Source organism: Sander lucioperca, chromosome 4 (genome assembly GCF_008315115.2).
Source record: "Sander lucioperca isolate FBNREF2018 chromosome 4, SLUC_FBN_1.2, whole genome shotgun sequence".
Classification (NCBI taxonomy): domain Eukaryota; kingdom Metazoa; phylum Chordata; class Actinopteri; order Perciformes; family Percidae; genus Sander; species Sander lucioperca.
Window position 1 is genome coordinate 34,070,867 of NC_050176.1, and position 16,063 is coordinate 34,086,929.

General features: G+C 40.0%; 1 protein-coding gene across 1 annotated transcript in view; it reads right to left on the reverse strand.

Moving 5' to 3' along the window:
* Positions 1-16,063, reverse strand: part of nr3c2 (nuclear receptor subfamily 3, group C, member 2) — an 86,208-nt gene that overhangs the window by 30,090 nt on the left and 40,055 nt on the right. Inside the window, exon 3 of the mRNA XM_031277107.2 lies at positions 9,517-9,644. Coding sequence (XP_031132967.1) covers positions 9,517-9,644 — 128 coding nt within the window. The remainder of the gene's footprint in view (positions 1-9,516; positions 9,645-16,063) is intronic.

The following is a 16,063-nucleotide window of genomic DNA, read 5'->3' on the forward strand; positions in this document are numbered from 1 at the left end:
ATGGCACTGCTACTCCAGTTCTTTGGACAACACAAAAATAGCTGTGTTGGATGAGGCTCTACACAATTAAGTTACCCTGTCTGGATCATTATAAAAAAGAGGGTACAGAAGTTAAAAAGGATGTAAATAGAAGCTGTTATTTTGTTTACTGATCGCTTTACTTCTATAATAATCTGCTATTTCTCAAACCTATTGTCCGTTGCATTTCCGGTCTCACAAAGATTTTCACCATCTGCTGCCTTTGTACATAATGTATAGAGTCATTATGTCGGTCTCAATATGGTCTTTGGAGGTGTTTAATGTACAAATCCAGGCTGATATGACGGTGTTGATGATAAAAGCACTTAGGGCCCAAAATTTGTCTTATAGTACTCTCAACTACAATGCATTATAACTTTATTCCAGCACTACACCAACAGTTTGTCAAGACATTCAGATTTTAATTTGTACAAATTAAAAACGTGTAGGATCTTACAACTAGAGGTTAAAAACACATTTGACTTTCTTCCAAATCAAATAAATCAAAGAGTGCTTGCTGCTAAGTGTTTTCAGACTAAAGAGTTACTATAGAAATATGCCTACTCCTCTGTACCTCTTTTCTCATGTGTCTATTAAAACATTACTTGAATGCCCATTTTAAAAGATTTAACTTGCATTTGATGTGAGCATTTACAGCACAGTATGTGGTACTCTAAGACTAAAAGTAATGCCACCACACTTGTAGTACTGTATCTTTATCTAACCAATCACCAGTGAAGACACTGATAAAGCCCATCAGATTGCCACTGCTCATTTGGTTGAACACAAAAGGTGTAACCCACTGGCTGCACTGGATCCTTTTTGCATTCATGTCAAAGAACAAAGGTATCACCAGGGAGCAGGAAGAGATGGAGGTCAGATTATATCCACTGAGAAGCCATCGGGCCTGCAGGTCAGCCAAGGCCAGGGGAACTGAGGACACTGAGAGAGGAAGTCGTGTGTGTGTGTGTGTGTGTGTGTGTGTGTGTGTGTGTATGTGTGTGTGTGTGTGTGTGTGTGTGTGTGTGTGTGTGTGTGTGTGTGTGTGTGTGTGTGTGTATGAGTGAGTTATATCATCATACGTGCATCAATCATGCAGCATACCTGTTACTGAGGCTTCATATGTAGGCAAAATGCTGTAAATAATAAAGTATATTGTAGTGCTGAAGTAATTAGGTAATTGATTAGCCATTTGCAGAAAAAAAAAGAAAATAATCAAAAGCAATTTAAATAATTAAGTATTTAAGTCATTTATCAAACACAAACACCAACTATTTGCTGACTTCAGTTTTACATAATTGTAAATAAAATACATTTGTGTATTAGACTCATTGTCAGACAAAACAAGCAATTTGCAGACGTCAACATATAGTTTCAGTAAAAATGTGAGAGGCAGTTTTTCCTATTTCTTCTAATATTCTAATATTTTACAGGCCAAACAATTCATTAATTAATTAATATACAGTGTATATATATGTACCAATGTGTCACTAAGAATTGTGAATTGCACACACATACTGTGACAGTAAATGTATCTGGGTTGCATTAGAGAGACCCTTCCTCCCTATTAGCAATGTGGGTCACACACATGCTTGCAGTAAGCTTTGTAGATTTAATTTCTACCTAATACTGTACTGTGCACCCAAATTCCTATTCTCCTTATGAAGAAGTGTATGTTCATGCATGTTTGATTGGGTTTGTATGTATGTTATATGCTGTTTATCAAAGAAGCTCTGAAGTGAGACATGTGTTGAGGCGCTTGGATCAAGGCAATACTGCTAAATGGCTTCACTCCAGCTGTTGTTACATGAGTCTCTCACACACAACCTGAAGCATTCACTCCGGCACGGAGGGAGGCCTTTACTCCCCCGGCCGGAGCTGAAAAAGATGCGATTGGATGGCAGAGCTGCTAGTCAAAGCAGAAACAGTGCAAGACGTGTCCTCAGATGACCTCTCCCACAGATGCGGTACTGAAGAATAGTTTTTTAGATTGACACCAGCACCATGGAAACCACAACCCAATCACATCACAGAACACGTGAGGCCATAACAAGGTTGACTAAAGTCTCTGTAAATATTGTAAATCTCTCCGTTCAATAAGAGAACAGCGGAAAAACTACTAGTGAGCTAAAAGCAGGGCCTAGTATTTTTATGTAAAGAGCAGACATGCCAAGCCACTGATGACATTTGAATAATAAGCTAGCGTTCAACTCTTCAAATGCGCTCCACATGGAGTCGTTTTATTGAATGCAGCTGTCTTGTATCAACAAACTTTAGTCTTAGTGGAGTGGATGCAGGAAAGAAGCACATATAAATGCATTCAGCTATTTCCACATTTCATTAGGGATGAAAACACATATTTACGAACTGTTTTGTGTCAGAAGGCATTTTCCCGCAGCACAGGATAAACTGAAGAATCCATTCATGTCAATTAAGGCTATAAATTAGTTGCATGTTTGCATGTGACAGTAAAGTCAACATTAGTAATACAACTGCAAAACTTGGAAGCTTCATAAAAGTTATTACCCTTCTTCTATGTTTGTTTACTGTTTACTATGCAAGAATATAACAGTAAATAAAATGTGTGAGTACTGTATAAGAGCTGCCACACTTAATGAGATAATCTAGATGACTTGTAGTGAATTGGAGAGCAGGTGAATGAGTGTTTCTTTCATGAAGTGTGTAATAATGTGAAAGCTCAAAGAATGAATTGAGGGCATTTAAAAAAAAAAAAAAAAGCTCACAGTCGGTGTACATATTTCAGTATTTCCAAATATTTCCTGGGACAACAGTTATAAACTTCATGCTACAAAGTTGGCTGTGCCTTCTGGTAGATATGACAAAAATTAAGTGGAATGAATATTTGTCCTCTTGATGAGGACTGTAAGTGCACATATTTGGACAGCAAAAGGCCCATGTGGCCAATAGACATTCCACACAGGGGGTCTAAATGTAAACCTAAAATGTAGACTTCAAGGAATAACTGTGCCAAGCTCCGGTGATGTTAAATAAAGCTACCTAACAATGACTTGTCTGTCTTGGATAAAGAGGAAACCAGACCCTCCACAGTCAGATGATTTGATCCGTTTTGTTGATGCGAACTAGTCTCTGTAGTAAAAGGGCTGTGAGCCAGTTTGTCGTCTAATGAGCTAAAGCTGACCGAAAAGTTTTGTCCCCTGAGGCAGGCGGTGCCAAAAGAAATTAAGCATGGGCTGGATTATTCCCCTTCTACAGATGCTCACTCTCCGCAGCCTTTTATATCTTGCATTCAAAGTCTAAGTGTTTAACTTTGAGAGAAAAGAGGAGGAGGAGAAGGAGGAGGAAATACTGGGAGAGGGAAGGAGTAAAACGTCTTCTCACATCCTAACTTACACCTCTCCGGTGCTCACTGCTGACACATTGTTTTCCATCCCTCTCCCTGTTTCTTACTCCCTCTCTCGGCTCCTCCTCTCTTTATCTCTCTGTCTGCGTCTGACTTTTTCTTTGTCCTTCCTCTCTCCCCCCCCACCCCTCCCTCACTGTATCTGTTTCACTGTCCTCTATCTCTCTTCACTTTGCAAAATCCTTCTCTTACTATTTTCATCCTTTGCCTCCGTCCACCTTACCTCTCTCTTTCCACCTCAGCACCAGCTGTGGAGGGGTCAATTAAGGTAACTGCTCACTTTGCACATCAAAAGGGCGTACACGTCACACACAACCTCGATGACATCACAACCCTGTATGGGTGGCCTTTAACTATATAATAACTATAACACTGCTATTCCACCTAGTGAGTTTTTAATCGACCTAACTGCTTTTGTGATGAAGAAAAACAATTTAATGTTCAATGGGGATTTTTATCTACAGGAGTCTGGTACAAGCATGGGGTCTATTTGTGCTCCTGATTATGCAAATTTGTTTGTGGGTTACTTCGAAAGAATCTTTGTCATGAATATCGAAAAAAACACACATTTGTCCAGAATTTGGAAATGGTACAGATACATTGATGACATATTTTGTCTATATCAAGGCACTATCGATGAACTACTTGAATTTATTGTCCTGCTGAACAGTTTTGATGACAATTTGAAGTTCACAGTAGACTATAGCCAGGAGAGGGTCCATTTTCTGGACATGTGGGTTTTTAAAAAGAATGGTTCACTGTCTACCACATTATATCGAAAAGAGACTGATAAAAACATTCTTCCTTTAGCGAGTAGTTTTCATCTCACCCCACTAAAAAGAGGTCTACCCAAAAGCCAATTTTTTAGACACAGAATATATATATAATATGTGAGACCACTGAGGATTATATGGAAAAAGCAAATGACATGAAAGACATATTTGTACAGCAAGGTTATCCAATAGAATGGGTTGACAAATCTTACAAAACAGCCCTGAATAAACCTCGGTCAGACTTGCTAAAGAAAAGCAAGAAAAAAGAAAAACGTTTTTCTGTGACTTGTATCACTACTTACTCTCCTCTCTCACATACCATACGTCCAGTTTGTAAAAAATATTGGCACATTCTAAAATCAGATCCTGAACTCTCACGTTGTGAATGACTTCGAATACAAACGTGAGAAGAATCTCAGAGATTTTCTAGTTCACGCTGACTTTGTGAGATATAAGCCAAGGAGAGCTTTGCAAAGATTATTAAGCCCATTACCTACCGGCAACTACCGCTGTGGAGGATGTGCACAGTGCAACAACACCTATAAGACACAGAACTTCTGCCATCCCCACCATAACAAGATTTTTCCAATTAAGAGTGTCATCACTTGTGCCTCCACTCATGTAGTGTACATTTTAATGTGTCCATGTGGTCTGGTGTATGTAGGTAAGACCATAAGGCAGTTAAAACAACGCATTAGCGAACATAAGAGCTCTATTCGCACAAACGACCAGGATTACCCGGTCGCGGTACACTTTAATGATCATAAGCATGACATCTCATGATTGCGCTTTTGTGGCATTGAACAAGTCAGTCTTCCAAAAAGGGAGGGCAACCACGACTTGCTACTAAAAAGACGCGAGGCATATTGGATATTTACTTTGCAGACCCTATCACCAAAAGGCCTTAATGATGAATTTAATCTCAATATCATGTTATGCTAATTTGATGTTTTTTCCTTGTTTGTTTTTTCCTTTTTTCCTTTTTTCCTTATTAGTTTATCCTCAGGAACTGTTCATTGTACAGGTGCATATGGACTGTTATAATGTAATTTAACCAATGTAATGATCCACTTTTGAATGGACTGTGTCCTCTCTGATTAAGAGTAGAAAAATATTGGGCTAATGACAATGCATTGATCATGAGCCTATAACAAAATTGGTCTGATTATCCATTGTTTTTAAATGTACTGAGTGGCATTTTTTCTGCCTTTTCCTGTTCACGGTCCGTGATGAGCATGCCACTTTGTGAATGAATGACGTCATTCAAGAGCCGGACCTGATTGGTCCTGGTTAGTCAACCAAACTATTTAAGGCTATGGTTGAGGTGAATGTGTGAATTTACCTGATGAAGGTCTGAGACCAAAACGTTGTATTTTTCTAAATAAATTATTGCTTGCGTAATGGTCAGTGTGCGGGACTCTTCTCTAAGCTTTTGATCTGCTACTTTTGATCATATCCTACGCACCTGCCCGACAAAAGAGGTGTGCAAAAAAGCTTTCTTACACTTCATATGCAAGACAAATAGAGTTTAAAGGAGAATTCCAGCAAATTTTTACGTTAATCTTGATCGTTATAAATATGCGAGTACTGTCGAAAGAAAAAAAAAAGAGCCGAATCGGTGCTAGCAAACTGGAGTTGCTGCAGCTACGTCTACGAGCTTCCACTTAGCTAAAACGGCAGCTGTCGGGGCACATTTTAGAGTGCCTTTGTGCATCTTAACAGACACAAAATGCAATTAAAACGTCTGTGCAACATGAACAGTGCCCTTACGTGACAACAAGATGCGTTTTCAACTCAGACATTGTTTAAATTCACCTACCCTGTCTCGATCCTGCCGGTAGCTAGCTCGCCCTGCTAGCTGCTAGCTGCCGTGTGTTCAGCTAGGCTTCTGTGATAATCATCATGCAGCGGTTCCGTGTGTATGTAGCTCATCCATTTTGATCGATCTGGTGTTGGTGAGTAGGAGGCTTGGCAGTGGCGATCTGTGTGGTAGTTCCCTTAGCCGGGCTAGCAGGACCGACCGGCATCCTTGCTTCTCGGAGCGATCTGCACACTGTTTACCTTTTCCTGTTACAACGGGACTTCAGCGCGAGACTACAGCTAGCCTTCTCTAATGCTATCACTGTGTAAGCCACAGACATAATTTGGCCCGTTTCCATGTAGTTACATAGTCACTGATATGGTCATAACCACTACAGTGTTCAATTACCTATTTTTGAGGGGGAATAAACTTCAAGTTTTCGTCGCGAAGGCATGACCTGTCCTCTGGAGGACATAGCCAGAACAGCGGGCGCTTGGTGGATTGTTGTGGGGAGCGGGAGGCGACGAAGGCGGGGAGAAAGCAGAAGCAAGGATGCCGGTCGGGCCTGCTAGCCCGGCTAAGGGAATTACCACACAGATTGCCACTGCCAAGCCTCCTACTCACCAACACCAGATCGATCACACACAAAATGGATGAGCTACAAATACACACGGAACTGCTGCGTGATGATTATCACAGAAGCCTGGCTAAACACACTCATCCCAGAGGCAGCTAGCAGCTAGCAGCTAGCAGGGTGATGTCTGAGTTGAAAACGCATGTAAGGGTATGTAAGGGCCCTGTTCATGTTGCACAGACATTTTAATTGCATTTTGTGTCTGTTAAGAGGCACAAAGGCACTCTAAAATTTGCCCCGACAACTGCCGTTTTAGCTAAGTGGAAGCTCGTCGTTGTAGCTGCAGCAACTCCAGTTTGCTAGCGCCGATTTGGCTCGTTTTTTTTTTTCTATCGACAGTACTCGCATATTTATAGCAATCAAGATTAACGTAAAAAATTGGCCGGAATTCTCCTCTAATCACATAGCATATAGAGATCTAGGCTCTTCAGAGCCTCACCTGACTAACACTCTCACACAAAGTCAGATCTTTAGCATCTGCCGCCAGCTCGCTGGCCACGCTTGAAGCAAGAACAAATGAACATCTGATTCGATAAGCCTTGACACATAATCTGGTTTCAGCTCTTCGTAATGACGGAGTGTAAATATCATCAAATTAAGGCATGATTTGATTGGGAATAAGTGCAATTCCTCCCACGGTCAAGAAAACACCTAGAGGGCCTGATTGACAGGCTTGTTTGCTTGTTTTTTCTGCCTGCACTGGGTCTGTAAGGGCGTGTTTCGCATTCAAACACTCCTCTTAATGAGTGAGGTCAACGCCTCAGGCAACAGGCACAAAATGAAAAGCACATTATGGCTGCTTGTGATTTTCCCTCTGCTAAATATAACATAAAGGGCGGCTGCAGGAGAATTACCTACTGAATGTTTTTTCTTTTCTTTTTTTCCCTGATGTACCACTAAACTTGGTCACAGTCTGTTAATGTAGTGTACCAAATGTTTTTGGTCATTTTAATGATTTTTTAGAAAAAATAAATTCTATCAGTAAAAAATATGATTATTTATATGAAAATTACTGAAAGCAGAGTTACTGTATTTGCATTTTGCACACATTTCCCAGTTGGAAAAACTGTAAGCTTATACCAGAAAAACACACATACTTGGCATAAGGCACTACCCACAAACTACTGTTATTAAATTGAGCAGTGTATCCACCAATCGGTCCGAATGCTACAGTTGTTAGTTTAGGTGATATTGTTTGAAATTATTTGATATTCAGTGAAACAATTGTGGGCACCAATTTTGCCGATAACGCAACATGAATGAAACTTGTTGAATAGCAGCATAATACAGGCACAGTAGCTTCCTCCTTCTCCTCAAGTATAATTTTTAAGATTAGAGTTTAAACAACATATGTCTCTCTTCACTAAACAATAATAAATAGATGTTTTTTCTCTTTTTAATGGTCAGTATAAGAAACGTACAGTGGCCAAGACAGCTCAACACACTGCAATAAAAGAAAACACAAATGAAAGAGCAATCAATTAAGTTTTAACACTCCCATTACATGATTTTGATATTTTAGGAGATATTGACTATTCACTTAGCTTTAGTAATTACGAGCATGTTCATCATTTGTAGCTCCGCCAGAGACTTCTATTGTGTTGTAACCTAATTCCGTTGTTGTGTACAGCTTTCAGCATTTCTTCATTTGCTTGTTTTTTTGTATTTGTGGTGTTTCTTTGTGCTGTCTGTGTTGTCAAAGTGGTAAATGTTCTAAATTACTTCCGCCAAGGACAGTTTGTCTGTTTGTTTTGTCTGTCAGCAGGATTATGGAGAAACTACTGCCCCGATTTTCATGAAACCTGGTGGAAGGGTGTAGCATGGGCCAAGGAAGAACCCATTACATTTTGGAGCGAATCCCAATCACGGGGCAGATACACAGATACATTTTTACTTTCGTTAAAGTGGCCATATTATGCTCATTTTCAGGTTCATCATTGTAATTTGAGATTGTACCTGAATAGGTTTACATGGTTTAATCTTCAAAAAACACCATATTTTTGTTGTACTGCATATTGCTGCAGATCCTCTTTTCACCCTGTGTCAGGTCTCTGTTTTAGCTACAGAGTGAGACCTCTCACTGCTGTAACATCTTTGTTGTCAGTCGCACATGCGCAGTAGCTAGGTAAGGATTACATGAGCTAGCTAGCTGTTTCTGCAACTTCGGCCTGTACAAGGCAGGATTAGCCGGGAGACTTCTTCTAAATGAGGGCACACTTCCAACTTTGTGTAGAATACCTGCAGAACAGGGACATGTAAGTAGTTCTATACAATTTAGTTTGTAGATTAGGGTGAATTTGTGTGTGTTGTAGCAGTGTTTTACCATTGAGAACGAGCTAGCATGCTAACGGTTAGCCCCCTAGGCCCCTTGTCTCGGCTAGTTACGTAGAAAGCCGTGCAGATTTTGAACAGCTCACCCAGAGACTGAAGGCAGGACACATTCAGAAACCGTATCTCACTCTAAACAGCATGGATGGTTTTTTTCAAAGTTTGTATGCATGTGGAAGCACCAGAGACACAAAATAACACCCCAAATCCCAGAAAAAGTGATTTTTTCATAATATGGGCACTTTAAAATCGCGAGATAGGGTATTTGTGCTGCATTCATGTGGTGTCAAAATAATAGGAAAAATGTGTTCCAGACTGGGAAAATTCACATGAACGCCCCCTCAATTCGGAACATTAACATTGCGAGGTGGGGCATGTTTTGGTGGAGGTCTGCCCTTCTAGTTTGCTTGTGTTTTTCTTCATTATTCATGTCTTGTCAAAGTGGTGACAATGTCTTTCTTTATTCATTTCCTTGTGTTTTCTAAAATTGCAGCGTGTTCTCAACGTGTTTTATGCTTTCGGTCCCCCTAGAAAAGACCTAACCAGTGATATCTTGTTTGGACATGAGTTATTGCCATACCTTCCACGGCTCTTTTAAAGAAGACTTTGCAGCTTCCACATGTCACGACACCGTAGTGGCATCCTGATGCCTCGTCGCCACAAACCAGGCACACTTTGGCCGTTGAGGACGGTTGTCTCAGTGGCGAGCTGAAAGGACATAAACACACACAAGAGTTTTTTAGACTAGATGTCGACAAATCGACAAAGCATTTTCAAAAGTAAACACCAAAGCCAGGGCAGACAGTGCCCTTCCTTTCAGTGTTATTGACTGAAACACATTGTGAAACATTCGTGGTTTTATGACCCACAGTACAGTAGCAGCACAGCCATAAAGATGTCTGCCAACCAAGAGAGGAAGGCTTTGCACTCAACTGATTTATAGCTTCACCAGGCTTACATACATGAGAATGACAGAATTATAGAGGAGATTATTTAAATTCAATAAGCAGAGAGACACAGAGCAGGATGTCAAATTTAAGTAGGATCAAAAACACTTGTCTCTTTGTTGGCATACAAAGTGTGAGGCACTGGAGTATTGAGTATTTTAAGGATTGAGTGGTGGATAAAAAATAATACAAACCACGACCGAGCACAGATTTGACTGTGTGATAGTGTGAACTGTGTAACCAGTTTGGGGTCAAATGTGAGAATCGGTACTGACGTGTGCCATACTGTAAGTAGCATGTTGTCATTGTTTACTCTTAGCAACAACCAGCAAGCAACAGAATTGATGTCAGTCTGCTGCAGTTCTGCCTGATCCAAGGCTTTGTTTTCTTTGGCATCCTGTACTGCTTTTAATACTGACTGATTTCTACAATTACATGACAATTACAGCTCAGGGTGTACAGTATGTTCTTACTCATGCACTGCTAAATCGGAGAATTAGTTACAGTTTACCTTTTCCTGCAAATGAGACCATGCGGGTCGTGGTAATAGATGTCAAAGGTCAAAAGTAATGGATGATGTCTGACTATAGTTGATCTTAACAAAAAAGGCAAAGCAGTTTACTACAGTGTTTAAAAAACTGAAAAGAACTCGCAGTGCACACAAAGTAGGGCTGGGCAATATGATCTTTATCAAGGTAAATTACCAGATGAATACAACAATATTTTTTTATATCGGGGCATGCATTTCCTGTCTCATAGACTTACTTCTGATATGTTTGTCATGTTTAATTACAGTGAAAGACGGGCTGTTGGTTAAACTTGGTTGCTTAGATGTCATCAGTTGTAGTAGCTTTGTCAGTTCATAGATCAAAACTGAAATCTGAGCAAATTTAGGTTGGTAAGACATTCATAATGTAACTCATAAATTCTGTTTATTTTTAATACAGATTGACAGAGCAACTGTACAGTATCAGTATTAGAGCCCGACTGATCAATCGGTGGGCCAATACTGTATCATCGACATATGTTGCGCCAATAAATTGCAGTACAGATATTAGTATACTGTCGATATTTATTATAGCATCTTTTCACATATGTATTGTAATTTTTTTAATCTTTTTACATCTTTGACTTTAGCACTACTTTGCCTGTATTTTTATTTCTTCTTACGTAACATGTTTATTGTACGGCACGGCAAATTCCTTGTAAGTGAAAACCTACTTGGCAATAAACCTTATTCTGATTCTGAAACATTGTCACAATTACATACTTTGTATAAAAGCACCAAGAAGTTTATTCCTTTGTGTTTAAGAACAAAAAATGTTGGCTTCAAAAATCCAGTCTAAATTGGGCTCTAGTATATTATATGTAGAATCGTTGCTAAGCCATATTCAATGCATTTCCAGGGACATTAAACCAAACTCTGCTAAATGGAGATGTGAGGCAAAAGATGAAGGGAGGATGGCAGATACATTTTGCCACAGTAGAGTCTGGTATGAAACATGACATGGTTTCATCAGTTTGCAGAGCAAGTATGCCCTGTGGGTGGGGCTAAAGGAGTACATCAGGGTATGCTACTTATTCATGCTACTTATAAATGGAATGACACTGAATCAGTTTGCTCTCACATGCAATATTTTTTTTTTTACATACATTTACATTCTGAGAAGATTAAAAGCTTTGTGCATGGAAGGATAGGTCTGAACATACGGAAAAGTTAGGATATGCAGTACCATTTTTGATAAAATATTTCCCTTAATGTGCATGCACAAAAACACAACGCACAAAAAGAACACAACACGTAGATGGGCACAAAGAGAGAACACCTTGTATCAAAACATTAAAGTGGCCTCAGCTTCCCCTTCTTTTCTGTTCTAATTACCTCTCTCCCATCTCAATCAATAACATGCAAGGTGATTGTCTGGTTAACATTCTCCTTACATCCTTCATCAAACCAGCTGCCAAGCACTCTCTCTTCTCCTCTCCCTGCCTCTCTACCTTGTACGCTCTCTCATACACACACATTTCCTCCAGGGGGCTAGCTGGAAAGGGGTACTGCACCAGCACACTCAGATACAATCAGGACCACTGATCTAATTCCCTCTTGTCCATCTACACACACATTCAATTTGTTAGGACGCTTAGAGGAGTCTCTGGTGAGGTGTTTGTCTGACTAGATCTTCCTGGCACCGGGCCCCATGGTTTCAGCTAATGTGAGTGTGTGTGTACGTGTGCATGCACAAATCCAATCCATGTCAAGATGTGTTTTTCAGCTGTTAATTTGCTGAATATTCCCCCCATACATTGGCCTTTTCATACCATTACAAAGCAGTGTTAACAAGAAAGCAATCCATAACAACAAAAAACGTTTACGGCCAGGAACGAGAGGTCCCTCTAAAGGATCCACTTCTAATATGCAGTCAGTGGTCCGCCCTTTAATAGTGCCACACATTAAAACCTTGTCGCTGCGTGCCAGCCTGCCTGCCTGCTGGTCCGCCAACAAGGTGACTTCCCCTCCCTCAGAGAATTATATAGGTCATTCACTCTCTCTGCTTATGAAACCAGAGCAGACAGGCCAGGCTGCAGTGACTGTGCACCAACGGCTGCCAGTAGCCTGAAACTAAACACAAGCTACCAGACATTCTTAAATCAGGTTGTTTCAGCAGAGATGTTTGTTTTTTTTGGATTTGGTTTATTGGTTTGCTCACATTCATAGAAAACAATACAACATAAATCAAAACATATGTCTTTCACATGGAAAGAGAGAGAGAGCTTATAGTGAAACCTCACCAGGTCACTAAAAAAATAATAATAACTGAAATGTGAAATAACTACAACTGAAACTCAATATGGCGAAAATAGAATAACAACTATAATTAACAGGCTAACACTCAATTTGGTGAAAAATAAAAAAGGGATGACAATAAAAGAATGAAATATCGAAACTTACGATTACAGAAAAAGGTAGGAGATTTAGATAACAAAAGCCGAAGAAAAAAAGCTGGTACATCATTTCAATAGTTGCCAGTCAGGAGGCCATCCATTTAGCACAATTTTTCTTTTAGTTTTCTTTTGTATGTGTTAGCATACAGTTTGTCAGCGTACAGTATGTGCAAGAATAATTAAAATGTAATATGTTTTAATGAGCTTGAGAGGAAAAGGAATGCAATAAAGGTCTCCAGTCAGAATCAAAATGGGGATGTTGTGGTTAAGTGGTGTGTGTCTGTCATGCAGGACCTCGTTTCACCCTTCATCTCATACTGAAAAACACTAAGTCAGATTCCAATTTATTAAGAATTCCAATGTACAGTGTAGCCGACAAACATTTTCTACTTCATCTTTTTTAAGACAATACATTTATTTTATTTTACTGAGAAAAACAAACAAATAATCCATTACAATATCTCTGAAATAATGTTCATAAAAGTTCTGCAGTTGTGTGCAGGCTACTTCTGTGAACTGGGACTTTTATTCTCGACCCCCGTCTTCTCTATTTCTGGGTACAATCTCAGACTAACTGAATGAGACTGACTGCACAGATCAAAGGTCTCATTCTTCGCTCCAGTTGTTGCTTTTTTCTCTTCCTACAGAAACCCCAGGGCAGCAGTTTCATTGTTTTCAGTGTCCTTTCATCTTTAAAGATAACACACAAAGCTAACAACTGATTTAGTTGCTGTTTATTTCCCATGAGGACACAGATGAGTGTGAGTACACAATGCCTGTTTCTTCCCACCAAAATGTACAAGCAGAAACTTGTATCTCTTACTAATGCTTGCTGCCCTCCTTACTGCTTCCCAAATACACCGAAATACTGCTGAAGAAAGATATTAATGAAATGGCAAAGGGAAGTAAATATGAGAGCTTGAAACCAGACGAAGCCCACTGTGGCCACTAAAATGTGTGAGGACCAAACCACAGGACAGATGTTTGGGCTCAAAATTGGCCTCCTGCTTTTCTACAAGTAATTCGGATGTCACACTGGGAGCATTCTCCAAATGGTTCAAATATCTCCACTCTCTCTCAGCTGCCGAAGGAATGCTTAATCAGCGAGAGCTAAGACCAGAAAGGATGGCCAAAGATTTATCAGAATCTGGAAATATTGCAATAGATAATAACAGCAGTCATTCGAAGTGGACTTCTTCTTTTCTTTCTTGAATGCTTCCTATGTTGGAGTTCATAATCTGCATTACTTGTAAACGGGTCAATATGGGTCACAGGAAAAGGTCAGAAGTCATCCGAGCTTGGTATAATTAGAACAATTAGTTGCCATGGAAACAAAACACGAAAAAGATTAGACAAATCAGAGATACAAAGGAAGTCAAGGGGGCTGTGGTTATTCTGAGGTTATCAAGATAACGTCATTATGGGTGAATAATGGGCCGTGAGATGTCTGTATGATGGAGGACACACGTGGTTAGAATGAACCCTGTGACCTACGTAAGTACATTAGCATGACAGTCAGTAAACAAGCAGCTGAACCACAGAGAGAGTTCTGTTGTATAGAAAAACAATGCCCTCCTCATGGATGTAACACTGTCTATCGCACTTCGGCACTGTACCCTACTGTATTTACACTGCTGTGGAGCCAGCCGCCCACTGTAAAGATAAAGTTGTGTGTGTGTGTGTGTGTGTGTTTGTGCGTTTGAGCAGACACACTGACTCGCTCATTCTAGAGGCTGTTATCACAGGGATAGTTCAGAGAAGTACCACAGCCTCCCTGAACCTACCCCTCATGAAAGAGAAGCATCCTTGACTCTGCAAAAAAAAAAAAAAAAAAAAAAAAGAGAAAATGATTCCACGGTACAGTGCATCTCTACAGTCTGGCCTACAACATTTATGTAATACATACCTTGGCATGCTGAAAAACCTTAAGCTAGACCGGTTCAAAGGATGTTTATGTAACACACAACTTGGCATGTTGGAAAGGTAAAGGTAGATTGGTTTAAACAAGCTGATGGGGATGGGGATGGAGAGAAAGAGGAACAGAGGACAAAATGGCTTACATAACCATGAGCAGACAGTATAAACATTAGGTTGACACCCACTCACCACCTCTCAAAGGGAGAGAGGTCTTATGGGTAGTGTTAGAGAGCCACCAGGGATTTATTTTTCCTGGTGAAGGTGACCCTGGCATTGGGTAGAGTACCTGAGCATACAGAAATATGAGATTTCCTCTTTGTTGGGCTAGTGTTACACTGTTAAGGTTACAGTATAATCTACAGTGACTGGCTGCCTCTTACGGTTAAGGAAAAAAATCAGAACCTTAAAATGTAATGCGTGAGGGTTTAGAAGTAATTTTTCGTCTAAAAGTTATAATTTTCCTTGAATTTTCTTTTAAAACACACTGGATTAAGACTTAAAATACAGGGCAGATGAGGTGATTTCACTATCAAATAAAATGTAGTTCACACTTCACAGTAGAAATGGCAAATGTGCTTTCTGATGGAATCTGGTATCCCGGCTGGGATTGCATTGCTTGTTTTAAATTCCAAGCTGTTGTGTTGTCTCCCGTCCCAGGCTTATGCCTACAAACTTTAAGTGACCTTCCCCATACCAGCAAATCATGATTATCTCAACAAATCCACTGTTTTTAGTGTAAACAAAGAAATGAGACAAGTCACAGAAATGCATGCGCTATTTAGGGAGTTGATAGAGGCTCAGTATATGGGCGGAAACAGACAACAGTATCATTCTGATCTACACGCAGTATGTAGTTTGTATTCAACATGTCTGAAGCTGTACCTGTATTTGACTTTAAATTCCATAGACCAACTCCAAAAGCACTTTTTGCTGAACTTTCACCTTTCCTTCCACAGCTGAATGGTATGGGTAGGGACTGGTCTTACGGAGACAGTGGATACCTTTACTAGGCTGCTTTTAACTAACTTTGACCATTTAACTAAAGTTTGACCATTTTCACTTCATCTACATCCTTTACTGTCACACATAGTGAATTAAATGAATCACCTGGGATATTTTGGCTAAGTTGCAAAGCATGCATGCATGAATCTCAAGGAGATGTGGCAGGGTGTTATTATCTAGTGGGGAGGATTATAGTGGCTGGAAACTCCCGTAATTTATGCCTGTCAAGGGCAGCGAGAAGCCAATCACATCCATGCAGTATAAAATTAGGCATGGGATGCCACTGCATACCCAGAGCTTTGTTCATAGTTTCCGTGT